General features: G+C 35.6%; 2 protein-coding genes and 1 long non-coding RNA gene across 3 annotated transcripts in view; all 3 read right to left on the bottom strand.

Moving 5' to 3' along the window:
* LOC141605036 (uncharacterized) overlaps positions 1-20,025 on the bottom strand; it is a 148,547-nt gene that overhangs the window by 112,337 nt on the left and 16,185 nt on the right. The window lies entirely within an intron of this gene.
* LOC141606917 (uncharacterized) lies at positions 6,431-9,931 on the bottom strand. The gene is made up of 3 exons (XM_074426304.1): positions 7,036-9,931; positions 6,555-6,944; positions 6,431-6,453 (listed from the first exon to the last, which is right to left on the bottom strand). The coding sequence occupies exons 1-3, from the start codon at positions 9,929-9,931 to the stop codon at positions 6,431-6,433; spliced, it is 3,309 nt and encodes a 1,102-aa protein (XP_074282405.1).
* On the bottom strand, positions 14,076-15,750 carry LOC141605027 (putative LRR receptor-like serine/threonine-protein kinase At3g47570). The gene is made up of 3 exons (XM_074423658.1): positions 15,189-15,750; positions 14,601-15,002; positions 14,076-14,489 (listed from the first exon to the last, which is right to left on the bottom strand). The coding sequence occupies exons 1-3, from the start codon at positions 15,739-15,741 to the stop codon at positions 14,467-14,469; spliced, it is 978 nt and encodes a 325-aa protein (XP_074279759.1). The 5' UTR covers positions 15,742-15,750; the 3' UTR covers positions 14,076-14,466.

The raw sequence follows: 20,025 nt of genomic DNA, 5'->3' as shown, positions 1-20,025 counted from the left end.
ACATTTCGTGTAAATAAAATTCTATGAATTAATATTATGAATTACATACATATGTTAAAGTTGATTCTATTAGATTATATTTCTTTTATCCGGATGTAAAGTTTTTTATGTATGCAATTTTTATTTACAAGAGTAGATTACGTTATTTCCTTATAAACCATTGTATGTGAACACGTGTTTGTAACAAATTTAAACATAAATTATGTAGATCGTAGATTTAGACCAACCAAATAATTACAATAGAAATGCAAAAACAAATATACATCCAAAAACATTAATACTGGCCCAAATACATACCCGTGCAATTTTGCACGGGTTTAAAACTAGTTCACTTTAAATCGGATCAATTACCATCGAAGTACTCACCTACAATAGGTGGGTAATATTATAAGGGGTTTGCTAAACGTCGCCCCTAGTTTTGCTAAACGTCGCCCCTAATTTTACTATTTTGCCCTTTGCTACTTTATACACCATCACTTCCTTTATTTTCATTTCCGTGTTCAAACTATTTCCGCTTCAAAACCCGCTTCAAAAAAACAAGAAATTCAAATCCGCTTGAAAAGTAACAACAAAAATCGGAAAAAAAAGGACAGAAAAACGGGACAACAAAACATGTAGATTAGTTTATAGGGTGATTTAGGATAGGTAATATGTGACGAGATTAGAGCCAAATTTGTATAGATCTACGAGATTAGAAGGGAAAAAAATGTTGATTTGTACCCGGAAAAAAAAAACCGAAAAAAAAAAAAATCGATTTGGCCCCAACGTGTGAATTACACGAAAATGGCCTGGCAGAAACATGTGTTTTACACGTTTGGGCCTGGGCAGAAACATGTGTTTTACACGTTCGGGCCTGGGCTGAAACATGTGGTTTACATGTTCGTGCCTGGGCTGAAACGTGTTTTCCACATCATGTTCGTGCCTGGGCGGAAACGTGTTTTCCACATGTTTGTGCCTGGGCATATTCGTGTATTTTACACGTTTCAGCCAATTTTTTTTTTTTTTCGAAAAAACATAATTTTTTTTTATTCAAAAAAACGTTTATTCAATTAGTTGAATTAGTTTTTTTTCTTCAAAAAGGCATTATGTTAAAAATGTTTTAATTGAATTATTTTAATGTCATTAATTTACTTATTTATTCAATTAGTTTTACGTATTTTCGTATAATTATATTCATTATGTTAAATTATTTTCGTAGTTAGTTAATTGTTAATTTTCATTAGTATACGATTCACACATGTATCGGAAAAATGGGTTATCGTCACCCATTTCCGACTCAAGATAAAAAAAAAATGTGTTTAATAGTTTTTAGAGAGAGAAGGGCAAACCTGTCAAAAAGAAATGAAAATAGGGGCGACGTTTAGTAAAATAGGGGCAACGTTTAGCAATTTTGTAACTCAAACCACAATTACCGTCGAAGTAGCTTCAATCGGATCAACATTGTGTCATATTTGAATTAGGTCTTTTCAGGCAACTTACAGATCTCGGGGAAACCATATCGGGTCGGATAATATATTTATCAACCCTACCAGCCGTACGGGTACAATTCTTAATTGGCGCGAAGGGCAAAGGGAGATTTTGTGAACTAGCAGTGAATCAAATAGAAAAGCCGAAATTGTAATAAAAAATTCAAAACCCTAACTTTTTCAATTCAAGTTTAAAATTGAATTGATTCTTCAAGTTCAAAATTGAATTAATTCTGGAATTAAGAAGACTGGAATCTCCGCGAGGATTAGGTATAAATTCCTTCCTTTTCTCAACTTTATTTTCGCTATTGAAGAATTATTTCCTGTGCTAGTTCCTGCAGTTCATGATTCCACGAATTAAGCTTTAAATTTGCAGAAGTTAGGGTAATCTCATTACACGCATTTGCATTTGGTTTTATATAGTTGATATTCGTAAACCCCTAATTAGTAAAGCGTGGCATATACAGAATTGTTCATGTAAAGAACTATACTTCTATAATAGAATGGTTTTGGAGAAGCTTTGATTTTTTTGGGTGTCTCAATCATTTGCTGTCCTTTCTATTTTAAGAATGAACTTGATGAGCAATTTGATCATTCACACTCAATTTGTTCCACTTGTTATTTAGTAATGACTCATTTCTCTTTCCTTGGTCTTTGTGTCAAAACCAAAGTACAACAATTAATCGGTACGGAGGGAGTATTATACAAAGATTAGACTTTACAAAGACTTAAGACTCTTCATGTCCTTTTGTAATAAATTCTACAGGTAGCAGTAGAACAAGAGTTTTGTGCTGCATTCATTGTTTTGCTTGGTCCCTCACTTGATCACTATTGTCTTCGCCTACTGCTACTCAGGCCTGGGATAGTCATTGATTGGTATAGTGAAATGTCGAAATGCTCATTCGGTAATGCAAATTTACCGAATGAATTGATTGGTTACTGCCAACGAAATGAGCTCCCCAATAAATGGAAGGTTAATGTGGATGTAGCTACCCTTGTGTAGCGAGTGATCGTTAGACGTTTTGGGTGTTTTGTCTTTCGGACTATTCATCTTTTGTTTTAATTTCAATAATGTTGATTAATCTATTCATTATTAAGTGAATGTAACGTATAAAAGCCGAGTCCGAATCGTTTCTAGATAACTACTCGGCTACTCCCTTCATCACAATCTTTTATTTACATTAATTAAAATACTCCTTAAAAAGAATAAAAAAGGAAACAAATAATCGAGACATTAGTGTCTTAGAAGAGTACGGAATATTACGTAATCATTTCAAAGTAAATAAATAAACAATAATAAAGAGTCCAAGATCAAACTACAAATCCATTTAGGGGGTGTTTGGTTGAAATTTTTTGAATGGATTGGAATAGATTCAATCCATTTTAGTCTTTGGTTAGAAGTTTTTAGAATGGAGTTAGATACCCAATAAATTATAACTTCATTTCATACTTATCTATACCCCAAGTTTGTAACTCTATTTCACCCTATTACTAGTTACTAACTACTCAATCTATTCCCGAAGCGATTCGAACACTTATCAACAAGTATGGGGTTCTAACTCAATAGCTTTATAGTATCACAGTCCATTCCAATACTTTGAACCAAACGACCCCTAAGTCGTAGCGTTCGTTATGGATATAGACGTATAGCATAGGTGCGTAGATGTGGCAAATGATCAATCGGGTAGAGTTTGGGTTAGGCTATTTTGGGTTTGTCAAAACATTTTGGGCCAGGTCGGTCATTTCAAATTTTGGATTCCATTTTGGGTTTGGTCACTTCAGATCGATCATTCCGGGGAATGTGTTATTTTGGATCGGTTTAATTTTTATTCAGTAGTTAAAACACATTATTTAGCACAAGTACTAATTTGAAGATGAAGGTTATTTTACAAAGTCACTCGTCTGTTAGGGAGCGACGAAACCAGTAACCCTTTATTTGATATACATAATATTAATACGATTTAAAATATTAGTAATTATGGGTTATTTTGGATCGCTTTAAATCGGATCAATTATCGTTGAGTGGTTTTCAGTCGGTCAACATTGTGTCAATCAAGGCTTAGGGCGATTTGGGTTAGGTAGGGTCAATTAGGGATGTCAATTTCACCCGCATCCATCAAAAACCGATCCACCCGATCCTAAAAGATGGATGAAAACCCGATTTAAATGGATGACGGATGAAACGGATGATGGATGACGGATGGGTTGGATGAAGAAATTCCACCCGCCATCCATCCATCACCCGATTTTATTATTTTTTATTTAATTTTTTTACATATAACACATTATTAAGATATAAAATATTTAAATTTTCATATTTTTCTACTCTCAATATAAATATTTTGTGAACCTACCCACTAGAAAGTTAAACTAAAATAATTATCTAACTTTATTTTTGTAGAGAAAAAAAAATATCATTTTTTTTAACTTGAAATATATAAATACACAACACCCGTTTATCAACCGATCCACCCGTTTCATCCCTGGATGATGGATGGATGGATGACGGATGATATGTTTCACGGATGACGGACGGGTTGGATGAGATTTTAAAAGGATGGATGGATGACGGATGGGGCTTCACCCGACCCGAACCCGATCCATTGACATCCCTAGGGTCAACTGGCTTTCGTGTCATATTCGAATTAGGTCTTTCCAGGCAACTTACGGATCTCGGGTTAACCATATCGGGTCGGGTCATATATTTATCAACTCTACCAACCGTACGGGTACAATTCTTGCTTGGCGCGAAGGGCAAAGGGAGATTTTGTGAACTAGCAGTCAATCAAATAGAAAAATCGAAATTATAATAAAAAATTCAAAACCCTAACTTTTTTAATTCAAATTTAAAATTGAATTAATTCTTCAAGTTCAAAATTGGATTAATTCTGGAATTAAGAAGACTGGAATCTCCACGATGATTAGGTATAAATTCCTTCATTTTCTCAACTTTCTTTTCGCTATTGAAGAATTATTTCCCGCAGTTCATGTTTGCTTAGTGTTATCAATCATATGATTATCAATTACAGCTAGTCTTGCTTGTAACGGGCTAATTCCGTCACAAGCTTGTGACCTCTCACAAAAAGGGAGAGGGGACAAGGTGGGGCACCCCCCATGTGCTTCCCACTCGCCTCTCAATGGGCATTTTGTGAGAGGAAAGGGTATCATTCACAAGCTTGTGACGGATATCGCCCGTCTTCAATGAGATTTTGTGTATCAATTATATGATTCCACGAATTAAGCTTTAAATTTGCAGAAGTTATGGTAATCTCATTATACGCATTTGCATTTAGTTTTATATAGTTGATATTCGTAAACCCCTAATTAGTAAAGCGTAGCATATACAGAATTGTTCATGGACAAACGGGTTGGCGGCGAGGGTACAGTGATTGAGGAATTTGTGCAATTAATTAATAAACTCTATAATACCGATATTTCTAGAAGTTTATAGGCCTCGAAATTAGAAGTGGAAGATGAATTTTCGGTAGCTGTATGCAGGCAAGCCAGATGGATTTCTATTTTTAACAAGAATAAGCTTTGATTTATCCGATGAGTGAATTCGATCTAAATTTATTTGGTCCGGACAACAAAGGGCATGTGACCCCGTCCATTTTTCTGTTCTGGACCAAGCTGTGTTTGAACCCTTTGAAATGATCCTGCAATAATTTTGTAGGATTCAGAATTTGTGGAACAAATTATAGTGGTTAATACTTAGTAAAAAGCTTTGAGTTCAAGCTATAAAGGGTTAATCGTTTCTCCTTTCTACCTCTTGTAGGATAGGAAGATTGTTTCTGGAAGCTCGAAGCCAGCTTATGGCATCGGTTATCTTCATTTGGTTTGTGGCAAAGGGTCCGAGCATTGTTGATGCTTAGTATTGCGGAGCCATAAAGTTCACCATATGTAAATGCACCGCTTCCTAACTGTCTAACATGTGAGAAGGCTTATGCCTTAAATATAAGATTCAAAAAAAAATTCTCTCTGTAGAATCTTTCATATAATTTGATTTCTTTTTTAAATCAGAGATTATGATAGATAAAGAAGCTCACTGACCATTAATGATCAACATATGCGTTGATTAAAATATAGGGAACCAAATTAGCATTAAGTCGAGAAACTTACCGAGTTTCTGCATCAGTGTTTTGATAGTAATCACGATCTATTAACTGAAGGACCCCTAAGATTGTTATGCTTCACAGATAGGTAATGTTAATTTGACAATCCTTAATCCCTTTGGGAGGTTTTCCTTGAGTCTTTTGTGGTTTAACGATTTAACTTTGATTTGTCTAAAAAAAACGATGTAACTTTGAGGTTAGCACAATTAAACTCATGTTTCCTATGAAAGGAGATATGGTTCCTGCCAAAATTCTCCATTTTTTTTATTTGATATGGTTTCCTATTTTATAATTTTTATTTATTTGAAGACGAAAAATTCTGCAATTTTTTTTTTAAAGTTCATGGGGTTTACATTTGGTAAATGTTACTCCTATAATGCATATAATCTGAATAATTAGCAGTAAAAGTGTCGATGTTATTATGCTCAATACAAGAAACCAGTTAAAATAAGGTTATAGCTTCTCAGAGCACACGTAGTACTTCCTCATTTGTTTACATTTTCTAATTATTATCTTTGTGAGAGCTAAATAAATGAACGAAACGGAGGGAGTATTATTTTGTGAAGGTCAGTGTTGAATTAATTGCAACTATGTGGATGTTCAGCATAAGACAAGAAACCTGTTAGCTTTGAGAAAGAACAATACACAATAACAGTACATGATTATAAGTAATACAGTACTTAACAATTTATTAGTCATGTATACAGCAAACTGACTGAAAATTAATGTAGCATTTTACATTCAACTGTGGTAGATTCGTAGTCGGTCAGGCCCCTGTAACAATCAGCAATAGGGGCCTGAGACTTCATTTGACGAACGCCGTTATTCCTGATTAAAATCAATCTTTGGCTGTCAGGCCCCGGTAACCATCAGCGCTACAAGATGAAATAATGTTATGTTAGCATAACTTCTAATCAAATTGAAACCTCAAGAATAATTTGTTAACAGTAAACTCATGATATGTCTAATGATATACCTCCTGCAGGAAGATTAGGCCTGTTTCTAGCACCAAGAAGGTTGTCTCTTGCTGATTGAAGCATGCTTCTCGCGTCAACTATTTTCATTCGCTGTTGTGGCAAATGATTTGAGCACGGCACTCCTACACTGATCACTGTAGTAATGCATTCCACTCTTCTTTGAAGCTCAACTTGGATTACCCTTGGGTCGGTGAGGTTATCTTCTTCAAGCGATGGATCCACAATTTGCAAGACTTGGTCAGGTAATGCTGCTTCTGCATGCATATGAAGGCTGTAGCCTTCCCTAAACATGCTGTCTGTCGGACTCTTCCCTGTCATTAGCTCAAGTGGCAATATGCCATAGCTGTAAACATCACCCTCTTTAGATGGCTCACTTCCGAGCCCATACTCTGACATGTAAGCCAAATGCAAAAGGTTAGACGCATAAATGAGTATGATTTTTGTCAGACTAATTATAAATAGGAATCACGCTATTCTTACCTGGAGCAGCATAACCTATAGTGCCCTTGATTCCGATTGTGCTACTTTGATTCGGATGCCGGGGTTGAGTAAGAAACCTTGCTAATCCAAAATCTCCAACATGAGCGACCATGTCACTGTCAAGCAATATGTTGCTCGGTTTCAAGTCGCAATGCACTATTGGAGTTTCACACTCATGGTGGAGATAGATGAGTGCATGGGCAGCATCAATCGCAACATCCACCCTTTGAGCAAGGCTCATGTTTCTGTCGACTCCATGTAACCATTTGTCTAGGCTTCCATTTGGCATGTACTCGTATACTAGTGCTCTAAAATCTTTTCTTTGAAAGTCAATACTAGAACAAACTGTTATGATGCCTATCAGATTCCGGTGACGGATATTCCTCAACACATTGCACTCTGCCATGAAACTCTTAGATGCAAAACGGTATTGCAAGTTGAGAACTTTCACTGCAACCGTCTTTCCATCCAGAATCCCTTTAAACACGGATCCAAAAGAGCCCATCCCAAGTAGATTCGCTGAAGAAAAACCAGCCGTTGCTTTGAGTAACATGTCGTAGGACACTTTCATAGTTGCATTCCCCATTGTTAAACCTGATAAAAGAGGCGTCTTTCTCTTTTTGATACTTGCCACATACAACCCTGCCGATATGGCCACCACGCCAATAAATGCACAAACAATTGGGATTATCAATTTAAGGGTATGAGACATTATTCTTTTCTTCTTTCCTGAGCTTTTGATCTTCTCAATGCACTTGGGTAAATGAAGCTGTTTAATTCCTCCACAAAGCCTGTTATTGCCAGCAACAAAGACCGCACTTGCATTTGCAAATACTGAATTTGTTGGAACCCTTCCCTCAAAATCGTTATAAGATAAGTTAAGATAATATAATATAGGAAATTTAGAGAAGAAGGCTGGAATGGGGCCAGATAAATTGTTTCGAGAAAAGTCAATTTCTTGGAGGCTAGCCAAAGAAGAGAAGGATGACGGAATATTTCCGTGGAAAGAATTTCCATCCATGTAGAGGTATTGAAGGTCAGAACAGTCACCAAGACTATCTGGAATGATACCCGAAAACTTATTGTTAGACAGTACTAAGACCTGTAGGTGACTTTGTTTACTCATTTCCAAAGGTAGGGAGCCTTCCAAATGATTATGAGACAAAAATAGTTCAATTAATGAAGCAGATCCTTCAAATAGCTTATTGCCCAAGGTTCCATTGAGTTCATTGTTTGATAAATGTAGGTACAACAAGCTTTGGCAATTCCCGAGGTTTGGAGGTATACTTCCTTCCAATATGTTGTTAGATAAATAAACCCAACTCAAGTATGATAAATTGGCCATGGAATTGGGAATTTTACCTTTTAAATTGTTGGAGTCCAGATTAAGTACTTCCATTTTGTAGAGCTTCCCGAAATCTCGAGGAAGAGATCCCGTTAATCCGCAGTTCTCCATACCAAGATTCTCAAGATTGTTGAGATTGTTAATATCTTCTGGAATTTTTCCACTTATTTGAGTATTTTGTATATTGAGCCATTGCATAGAGGTGGAAAGATTGGCAACCGATTTTGGTAATATTCCAGAAAAATGATTCGGTCCCAAATTGAGGATACGTAGTTGGCTGCAGTTAACAAGAGTATCTATAAAATTAATGTCACCCTCTAGGTAGTTCCAAGAAAGAGAAAAAATATTTAGGTTATGAAAATTCTCAAAATAAGAAGGAAGCTTTCCTATAAAATTATTATTACCGAGTTCAAAAGCTTCAAGAGCTGTGAGGTTTTGGATCGTGATTGGAATTGATCCCGTGAACCTGTTTCTGTAGAGGTTGAACCATGTCAGATGGGGAATATTAACGCCAACATCTGCTGGAAGTTCGCCATGTAGTTGGTTGACAGCAAAATCAAGAACTTGAAGGGAGGAGAGATTAAAAAGTGACGTGGGGAGTATGCCTGAGAGTTGATTGTTGCCAACTTCAATTTTGGTTAGATCTCGCATCCTACCAATGCTGTTTGGGATAGTTCCTGTAAATGAGTTGTAATAAGCACCTATTATTACTAAAGAAGTAAGGTTTTGTATGTTGTCAAAAAGAGCCCCCTTAAGATGGTTCATTTGCACACGAAAGTCTGTTAGCTTCGACAATAATCCTAGCCCTGTTGGAAGTTTTCCCTCTAGCTTGTTGTTGGCTAAGAAAAACACTCTAAGGTTAACACAACCAGATATGTTGGCTGGAATTTCACCTACAAGTGTGTTGTTAGCTAGCCCTAGTTTATGAAGCCTGATTAGATGACCTAATTGAGTGGGGATTTCTCCATATAGGCTATTATTGTAAAGGTTAATGATCTTAAGGAAGCTCAAGTTTCCAATGAAAGGAGATATGGTTCCTGCCAAACCTCTGGAATTCAAATTTAGTACAGTCACTCTTTTATGTTTACGCCCACAAGTAACCCCCTCCCAAGAGCAGTGGTAAATAGAGTCATTCCAAGAGCTTAAAACCCGGTTGGAAGGAACCACTAGTTGGCTCTTGATGACCAGCAATGCCGTGTGGTCGGTTTCGTTGCCTGGGTAGTCAATATTATGCAATGCCAACGATACTGTAATATTTTGCATAACAAAAATGAAGACGAGAAGAAAGGCTGGTTTGCTACAAAGTAGAGAAATATTACGCGGACTTTCATTTTTGGTTTGGAGGTGGATTGGTTTCATTTTGTTGTATGTTGTCAGCAGTTGTTTTGTGTGAGATGCTCTTGAACTTGATAACTCTTTCATTATATAGGCATTTAAATCATATTTTATTCTCTGGTCTACGTCTCTTAGTTTAGCAAGCGTAATTGCACTATTTACCATGGTAAGCTTAACATTATTTCGCTTACATGTGAAGTTTATGGTTATTACCATGGTATTAAATCTGAATTTGAAGCTTCATCTCGAACTCGGTCATTGCCTCATTAATTACAACCCGATCTTTGCCGTTTCACTATAAATGCCGGAGACGCAGCCTTAAACACAATCGCATTAACCTTGAAAATCTTGATAACTCTGTCGCATTGCAATATTGGGGACGGTATTTTTTATGATCAACCTTGAAAACTTGGGCAGATTTGGCCAGTAATTTTGTAAACATGAAAGCTTACATATAACTTTAATTTGGCAGATTTGTATATTCTTTATAATTCTATCTTAATGTTCAGAATTTGTTTTCCTAATAAGAATCAACCTTAGACTACTGCAATCATTAATGTGACAAGCATAATTAGTACGCTGTCAGCATACATTTCTAATCAAGTTGAAACTGTTTAGAAATTATTTGACTGAGAAACATATGATATTTCTACTGATAATTGATATACGTCTTGCAGGAAGATTACGCCTTTTTCTATCATTTAAAAATCCTTTCTTGTGGCGCTGGTTATTTTCATTCAATTATGTGGCAAATGGTTGGAACATGACACTCTAACACTAATTACAGATTAAATACATTTTAATCTTTGTTGAAGCTCGTCTTGGATTGCCCTTCTGTCGTTGCCTTCTTCACTGAGGTTATCCTCTTCGAGTGATGGATTGCTCTACAATTTGTAAGCTGTGATCAGGTACGCCTACTTTTGTATATGAATTAAGGTTGCGAGTCTTCCTTGAACATCATGTCTTTTGAACATGCCATAACTGTAAACATCAATATTTTGGTAAATTAATTGTACTGCTAAAGTACTTTTCTCTGAATGGTTTCTTGTATGAAATGCGCACTACTTCCCAATGCCGTGTAATGCTTGAAGCACTGAATATTTTTGGTGTAAGCATAAGAACATAATACTAAGTCTTTTTATCAAATACTCCCTCCTATTCATTTTAACTCTCCCCCTTTCCTTTTTCATCTATTCATATAACTCTCTCCCTTTCCTTATTTAGTAAAGTTTTATACTTATTTTAATCACCTTACCCTACAACAATACCCCACAATACTCACACTTTATCTTATTTTAATCACCTTACCCCACAACAATACTTATTTTAATCATCTTACCCCACAATAATACCTTTCCTCTCTCCAATTACCTTACACCACCACAATACTTTACAATAAAATAACCCTCCCCCTCAATTTGCGTGCCCTTTTGAAAGGGGAGAGTTATTATGAATAGGAGGGAGTACGATTTTTCATATTTTATCGCGTATCCTTGACACTTAAAATCTTCAATTTTTAGCTTAAAACATACTGTAAGTATTATTTGTATAAGATAGTCGAGTACGACAAATCACATACAGACAAGTTCCTCGCGATTTTGCCTCACGATGATGAGATCCTTTGAGCTACAGGATAATTAAATCAAGACTTACTATTTCTTTTACTTCTTTAAGCTAGTCAACAAAAAATGCAAATCTCTGAAGATTTTTCTAGGCACATCAAGATGTTTTCATTGGTGTCAAAATCTTTTTGGTTAATTAATTGTGTTTAATATGAAACATGAATTACTTAGATTGAATAAAATGCATACTTATGCGATTCTGCCTAACAATGTGGAATTTTGAGTAACACTATAAGAGTTTTCTGTTATAAAATGATTACTTGATTGATTAAGTGGCTTCCTCGCAGTGTAATCATTCTGCTTAGAGAAATGAGGTCAGTGCCCCACTCAAAAACAGACTTCCATTTAAAGGTGATTTTTTTGGTCTTCAAAGACAACACTTTGATGTTATTTTTTACCTTTTATATACTTTTTTGGCTGAAAATGAGGTTGCAGTATTACTTTTTTTTTTTTTGTTAAAAATATCTTTTTCCGAAAGATTAGTTTGTTGCCTATATAAATATTTTAACATCTCATTACTACTCCTGCCATTCCAATCGTTTGTTTATCTTTTCTATTCCTAGTGAAAGGTATTTTAATAGGTCATTGTTCTTTCACATACGACAATTCTGACTACCCCACTACCCTTGTCACTTTGTCAATGCTTCTTTTTTCATTCCCTAATAACAACCGATTAAAAAAAAAACAACTTACTGCCACCCTACCCCCAAAATCAAGCCCCTTCATCGATTAGCGTGTTAAGATCCATAGTTGAAGTCGTCGGAGATTAAGTTTTTTAGGGGAAAGTGGAAAGTGAAATGAGTTTAGTACAAGGGTATAAGATGAAAACTTAATGAAAAAAGTGGGTTAAATTTATCATGCATATAAAAGACATACTCTAGTGCGTAGTTCTGATTAGCATAATGGCCAAATTGGTTTTGCAGAAGTTCTATAGACAAAGTAGTTTGGCTTAATTCTCATCTCCCTGTATACTTCTCCCTATATACTAAGAGAATAAAAACTATGAAAATTTTTCCCTCCAAAGTCCAAAGTGCACTTCCTTAAACAAGGAAACAAATAATTTTTTCTTAAATTAAACCATTATCCTTACATTAAACTATAATCTTTTCATCAAACTCTAAAATATAATCTTTTTAGTTTAAATAAAATATGGTTTGGAAATTAGAAAATAAAATCATTAAAATAGACATTTCATGACATTACCCAATTATTTCGATTAGTTTTGCCCATCAATTTTTTTTTCTCGAATCAAAATTAAATGAGGTGAAATGAAATTAATGAGATGTCAATTTATTTTGGATAAAAACTCAATTAACGGTTATTATGATTATATCCACGTTTATCTTATTTGATTTTAGTAATAACGTCATTAGTTAATATTGATGTTTTAAGCGGATGCAGTAATATAATAATATTTTTAAAAATAATGTTGACAAAATATTTTGAGTAAACATAATCTTATTTGGGTTAAAACTATTGAAGTTTCTTTTTTTCCAATTCTTAATATGAAATATTATCAATGGAGTTAAATAAATAACAATTTAATTGTTATAATCTCTAACACTCTCATCTAAAAAACCGTACATTTGTACGGAAATTACACTAGTTATTATTCAACAAATAGCCCAGGAATATCCAAGACCATCGATAGTGATCATGTCTTCTGGATTCTTAAATGCTTAGGTTACAAATTGAATTCATCATCTTTTATGATTATTGAGGTGTATAATTGTATAAATGTATAATTAGCTCAATACGCATAAAAAGTATATATTCCCTTCGTTCCGGTCATTTGTTGGCCTTTGATTTTGGCCCAAAGACCAAGGAAAGAGATGTGAGTCAATTATAAGATGACAAGTGGACTAAATTGAGTATGGACTATGGAGGATCCAATTGCTTATCCAAGACATTCCTATAATAGAAAGGCAAACAAATTGACCGAGACACCCAAAATGGAATAGACAAACAAATGACAATGACAAAGGGAGTATAATTTGGAATTCAAACTAAAATGGCTATTTATTGACCAAAATACTACCACCCGGTGACGTCATCTCATTATTGTACCTTTTTTTGAAGTGGGACAGGTGATCTCTACTCTTTTTTGAAAGATTAGCTAGTTTATTGCTTATGTAAATATTTTAACATCATATTATTACTCCTTTGGTCGCAATTATTTGTTTAACTTTCATACTCCTTGTGAGGGTCTTGTGAATGTATTATTCTATGTAAACACACCACTTTGGTTACCGGTTGTTCTATGAACACAACCTATCATATGTTGGGTCTACATTTTATTTGGCTAATAAGAATGAGTTCGCATTAAATTTTATGTGGCGTGTGTCTAAGAAACTCCAGGTTTGGCTCATTCAACCAGGTTGAGCAACCAAGTTAAATTTCCCTTTTTTTTTTTTTAGTTTGGCGACGTATGTAAGGCGGCCTTACAAAAATATATTATAAAATGAGTTAGTTCTGTAACTACTTTCTCACAAAATATGGATCATGATTCCTTGGGGGTTAGTTCCGTTTTGACTATGCTAATATTTATGTAAGACCGGCTTTGTTAGAGACTAACTAGGGAAAAAATTGCCAAAGTTTGTGATGCAAGGAGTATCATGTAAGTGAGGCCGTCAGCTTGACTTTAGGACAAGTTCCATCCTAAATGACTCTTGCCTAGCGGATCCATTAGACGTACATTAGGGGGTTTGATGATATTGACTTCTCTCTTATTTTTCATATTAAGGAGTATGTATGCGTTTTTCTATGATGATTACTTGATTTTTCATATCTTTTGATTATAATTCTATTCCTAACAGTAGAACAAGAGTTTTCTGCTGCATTCAAAGTTGTACTTGTCCCTCACTTGATCATTTATTGTGTAATCCCCTTATCACCTTCAATTATAGCTACCCCTAGCGGAAACTGACTAGCATAATTAAATGATACGTAGTACAGAACGGAGTTCATGAAAATCTATAAATCATGTTTACAGCAAACTAACAGGAACTTAAAAACATCTTAAATAAATGCAACTAATATGGTAGATTTTGTAGTCTTAATAACTCTCTCTTGAGATTTCAATCGCCGGACGGTTGTAGCGTTTTCCTGTTTTAGAACAACATTAGGTGGTCATTCCCCTGTAACCATCAGCGCTGCAAGTAGAAAATAATGTTATGTTAGCGGAACTTCTAATCAAATTGAAACTTTCAACATAATTCATTACTAGTGAGCTCGTGATATATAATATATGTCTAATGATATACCTCTTGCAGGAAGATTACGCCTGTTTCTAGCATTCACAAGTTTGTCTCTTGCCGATTGAAGCCTCTTAGTGGCATCAACTATTTTCATTCGTTCTTGAGGTTGATGATTGGAGCACGACACTCCAACACTGATCACAGCAATAATGCATTCCACTCTCCGTTGAACCTCATCTTGAATTGCCCGTGTGTCATCGGCTTCTTCAGTGAGATTATCTTCTTCAAGTGATGGATCTACAATTTGTAAGACTTGGTCAGGTAACGCTGCTTCCGCATGCTTATGAAGGCTGTAGCCTTCATTGAACATGTTGTCTGTTGGACTTTTTCCTGTCATTAGCTCAAGTAGCAATATCCCATAGCTATAAACATCACCCTCTATAGATGGCTCACTTCCGATCCCATACTCTGACAAGTGAACCCAATGACAATGCTTAGCCACAAAATTGTTGAAAAGTTAATAAAAGTAGACAAAGCCTAAAAATTACTCACTGACTATACATATTTAGAAAGTAGAAAGTAGTAGATATATTGGCAATAGTACTTCACGGTGTTTGTCAGACAAATTATAATTAGGAATCACGATGTTATTACCTGGAGCAGCATAGCCGATAGTTCCCTTTATTCCAATTGTACTACTTTGATTTGGATGTCGAGGTTGAGTAAGAAACCTTGCTAATCCAAAATCTCCAACATGAGCGACCATGTCATTGTCCAGCAATATGTTGCTTGGTTTCAAGTCACAGTGCACTATTGGAGTTTCACACTCATGGTGGAGATAGCTGATTGCATGGGCCACATCAATTGCTACATCCACCCTTTGAGCAAGGCTCATGTTTCTGTCGCCTCCATGTAACCATTTGTCTAGGCTTCCATTAGGCATGAACTCGTACACTAGTGCTCTAAAATCATTTCTCTGAAAGTCGATACTAGAACAAGCTGTTAAGATGCCTACCAGATTCCGATGACGGACATTCTTCAACGTGTTGCACTCTGCCATGAAGCTTTTAGATGCACCGTGGTGTTGCAAGCGGAGAACTTTCACTGCAACCGTCTTTCCATCCAAAATCCCTTTAAACACGGATCCAAAAGAGCCTCTCCCAAGTAGGTTCTCTAAAGAAAAACCAGATGTTGCTTTGAGTAACATGTCATATGACACTTTCTTGGTTGCATTCCCAAAGATTGAACCTGATAAAAGAGGTGTCTTTTTCTTTTTGATACAAGCCAGGTAGAGCCCTAAGGCCCCTACCGCCAGGGCCACCACCCCAACAAGTGCACTGATAATTGGAATTATCAACTTTATTCTTTCCATGCTTCTATTCTCAGTGCACTTAGGTAATTGCGGTTGTTTAATTCCGCCACAAAGCCGCTATTGCCAAGCAGTGAGATATTGCACTTGCATTTGCAAATCTTGAATCGTCGGAACCCTTCCCTCAAAATCGTTGTAAGATAAGTTAAGGTAATATAAATCGTGAAATTTGGAGAAGAAGGATGGAATTGGGCGGATAAATTGTTTCTAGAAAAGTCAATTAGTTGGAGGCTAGCCAAAGAAGCGAAGGATGAAGGTATATGTCCATGGAAAGAATTTCCATCCATGAGCAAGTTTTGAAGATCGGGACAGTCGCCAAGACTATCTGGAATGACACCTGAAAACTTATTGTTTGACAGGCGTAAGGTTTCTAGGTTATTTTGTTTACTCATTTCCAAAGGTAAGGAGCCTTCCAAATGATTATGAGAAAAATCTACACTGACAAATGAAGCAGATCCTTCAAATAGCTCATTGCCCAAGGTTCCATTGAGTTCATTGCTTGATAAATTTAGGTACAATAAGCTTTGGCAATTCCCGAGATGTGGAGGTATACTCCCTTCCAATACATTATCATCTAAATTGAGGTCACTCAAGAGTGATAAATTACCCAAGGAACTCGGAATTCTACCTGTTAATCTGTTTGAGTACAAAATAAGGCGTTCCAATTTGTGAAGCATTCCGAAATCCTCAGGAAGAGATCCCGCTAATTTGCTGTTACTCAGATCTAAGCGCAGAAGATTGTTTAAATTGGTAATACTTTGAGGAAATTTTCCACTTATCAAAGTTTGTGCGATACTGAGATCTTGCAAAGAGGTGGAGAGATTAGCAACAGATTTGGGCAATATTCCTGTAAAGTGATTGTGTCCCAATTCTAGGATAATTAACTGGCTGCAGTTAACAAGTGTAGTTATAAAGTTGATGTCACCCGCTAGATAGGTAAACGCAAAACCTAAATGAGTTAGGCTACGAAAATTCCTAAAATCATAAGGAACCGTTTCTGTAAAACTATTAAAATTAAGATCAATAATTTGAAGTGTAGTGAAGTTTTGTATCGTGATTGGAATTGATCCTGAAAAGTTGTTTCCCCAGAGGTTCAACCATTGTAGACGAGGAATAGGGAAGCCAGTATCCTTGGGAAGTTCTCCTTGTAGTTGATTGTTACCAAATTCAACAATTTGAAGGGAGGAGATATTGAAAAGGGACGTGGGAAGTATTCCTGAGAGTTTATTTGCTGCGAAATCGAGTGTAGTTAGGTTTTGCATCTTACCAATACTGTTTGGGATAGTTCCAGTAAATGAGTTATGAGCAACATTTATTATTACTAAAGAAGTAAAGTTTTGTATGATATCAAAAAGAGGGCCCCTAATATTGTTATACTTCAACAATAGGTATTTTAAATTTGACCATGCTCTTAATACCTGTGGGAGTTTTCCCTCAAGTCTGTTGTAGCTTAAGGATATAAGTTTGAGGTTAACACACTTAGATATGTTAGGTGGAATTCCACCTACAAGATTGTTGTTATATAGCCATAGTTCACGAATCCTAAATAGATTACCTAATTGGTTGGGGATTTCGCCGTATAGACTATTATTGTAAAGGTAAATGATCTTAAGGAAGCTCAGGTTTCCTATGAAAGGAGATATGGTTCCTGCCAAACCTCTAGCACTCAAATCTAATACAGTCACTCTCTTATGCTTACGCCCACAAGTAACCCCCTCCCAAGAACAGTGGTGAATTGATTCATTCCATGAGCTTAAAACGTGGTTGGAAGGAACCGATAGTTGGCTCTTGATGGCCAACAGGGCTGTGTGGTCGGTGTCGTTGCCTGGGTAGTCAATACTACGCAGTGCTGAAGTTACCGTGATATTCTGTATTAGAAAAACAACCATCATAAAAAAGGCTAGTTTGCTGCATATGAGAGAACTAAAACTTGAACTTTCATTTTTGGTTTGGAGGTGGATGAATTTCATTTTGTTTTAGTTGTCAGCAGTTGTTTTGTGTGAGATGCTCTTGATCTTGATTACTCTTTCATTTATATAGGCATTTAAAGCATGGGTCATTCTCTGGTCTACTGCTCTTAATTAGCCAAGAATAACTGCACCATCTACTACGGTAACGGTAAGTTTAACCATTAGTTCTCTTGCATGTGAAGTTTTTGGTTAGTGATTGACTGATTGCTACTATTTGCTAGTTGCTACCATGACATCAAATTTCGGTTTCTGGGCCGCACCCAAACGGAGGAGAAAGAGTCCACAACTTAGGCCCAAGAGGGTTCCACTCTAAAACCAATTGGCTATAGAGGGAGTAGCCCCTTGCCTTATAAAGTGGTAATTCTTCTCCTCTTTTATCAATGTGGGACAACCCTCACATGTGGAACTTTGGGTTTCTTCACAAGATGGTCTTTGTTGTTTCGTTATATTTGAGGAAGGTTAGTAAGTAGGTCATGAATGTAAAATTGTAAATGGACCTTGATTAAATGGTTTATACTCCCTCCATTCAACTTCTATCACCCCACTTCAATATAATACCCCTCACATAAATTGGAGAAATGGGGTGATAATTGTTAAATGGAGGGAGTAGCATACTAGTATAGACCCCCGCATATGCATGGTATATATAGTTTTTTACTTTTTTTTTAGAGTATTATTTATAGATTTTAAGTTGTCAATTTATTTTTTATGTTTCTTTTCATTATAATTTGACTTGAAAAATTAAAATTAAAATCGTAAGAAGTCATGAATTGAGTATTTTTATTTATTTTTCTTTTACCGAGAAATTAGTGATGTTATTTTGTAATTTCTTTATTAATACGAGTAACATTTAGCCGCAACTTCTTAAAATGTCAATGATGTTTTTTGGTAATTTTTTTTTTTTTTAAAAAAAAATCTCTTTATCATAAAAAAAAATTGGAGATAAGTTTTTGGGGAATGAAATATTGGAATCTTATAAATATTTACATTTAAAAAATTATGCCTATTTATAACTCATTATAGCTATAGTATATGCCAAAAATACTAAGCCCAATTTTAGGAAATATTTTTAGGCGGGAAAAATAGGAGTTTCACCTATTTATTTAATAAATAGGGGATGTAAAATCGTCTTAGGAGTATGAGGTTAAATTGTTGTGAGCTTGTCTTTAGGATAAGTTGTGCCTGCAGTCATTCTTGTTATCACTTGACTTGAGGATTTACGGACTATCTTAGGTCAATGAACGTTACATCCCAAAATGTGCAGATAATGTATATTATGTGCATTAGTGACGTATGCATAATGTTTGGAATAACATCGTGTTAATATGGTGGTGAATTGTTGATGCAGGAAATTACGGAGCTAGAGAAGTGAAGATAGGTTTAAGACTTTCTTTAAGCTAGTCAACAAAATATGCAAATCTCTGAAGGTTTTTCTAGGCACATTTAGAGGTTTTTATTGGTGCCGAAAACTTTTTTGGTTAATTAATTGTGTTTAATATGAAATATGAATTACTTATGCGATTCTGCCTAACAATGTGGAATTTTGAGCAACACTATGAAGAGTTTTATGTTATAAAATGAACAACTTGATTGATTAAGTGGCTTCGTCGGAGTGTAATGATTCTCCTCAAGGAAATGAAGTTAGTGCCCCACCCCCACTCAAAGAAAGAGTTTTTTCTAGGTCTTTAGAGCATCCGCAAAGGTGAGGCTCCCCATATCTTCTCTTTCCTTTTCTTATTTGTCCACCTCATTTTCCACTAACTTTTCCATTTACCCTCCTCATTTCATAATTACATTTATGCAACAATGGGGTTCCCCAATTCACACACAAAAATTTGGGAACCTCCCCAAAAGTAACACAAATTGCCTTACTTTTTTTTTGGGGAGCTCCTCTAAAAACAGTGGAACCCCAAATGTTGGGGAGCTTTGTGCAACAATGAGGAGCCCCATATGAGGAGAGAGAGGACATATGGGGAGGCACCTCCCCACCTTTGCGGATGCTCTTAAAGACTTGCACTTTTTTTGGTTGAAAATGAGGTCGCAGTATTACCTTCCTTTTTTGGTTGGAAATATATTTTTCCAAAAGATTAGTTTATTGCTTATATAAATATTTTTAAATGCTCATATTGTAATAGTGTGATTCTGCAGGATA

Source organism: Silene latifolia, chromosome 10 (genome assembly GCF_048544455.1).
Source record: "Silene latifolia isolate original U9 population chromosome 10, ASM4854445v1, whole genome shotgun sequence".
NCBI classification, from domain to species: Eukaryota; Viridiplantae; Streptophyta; class Magnoliopsida; order Caryophyllales; family Caryophyllaceae; genus Silene; species Silene latifolia.
This window is presented reverse-complemented; position numbering and strand designations above follow the sequence as displayed.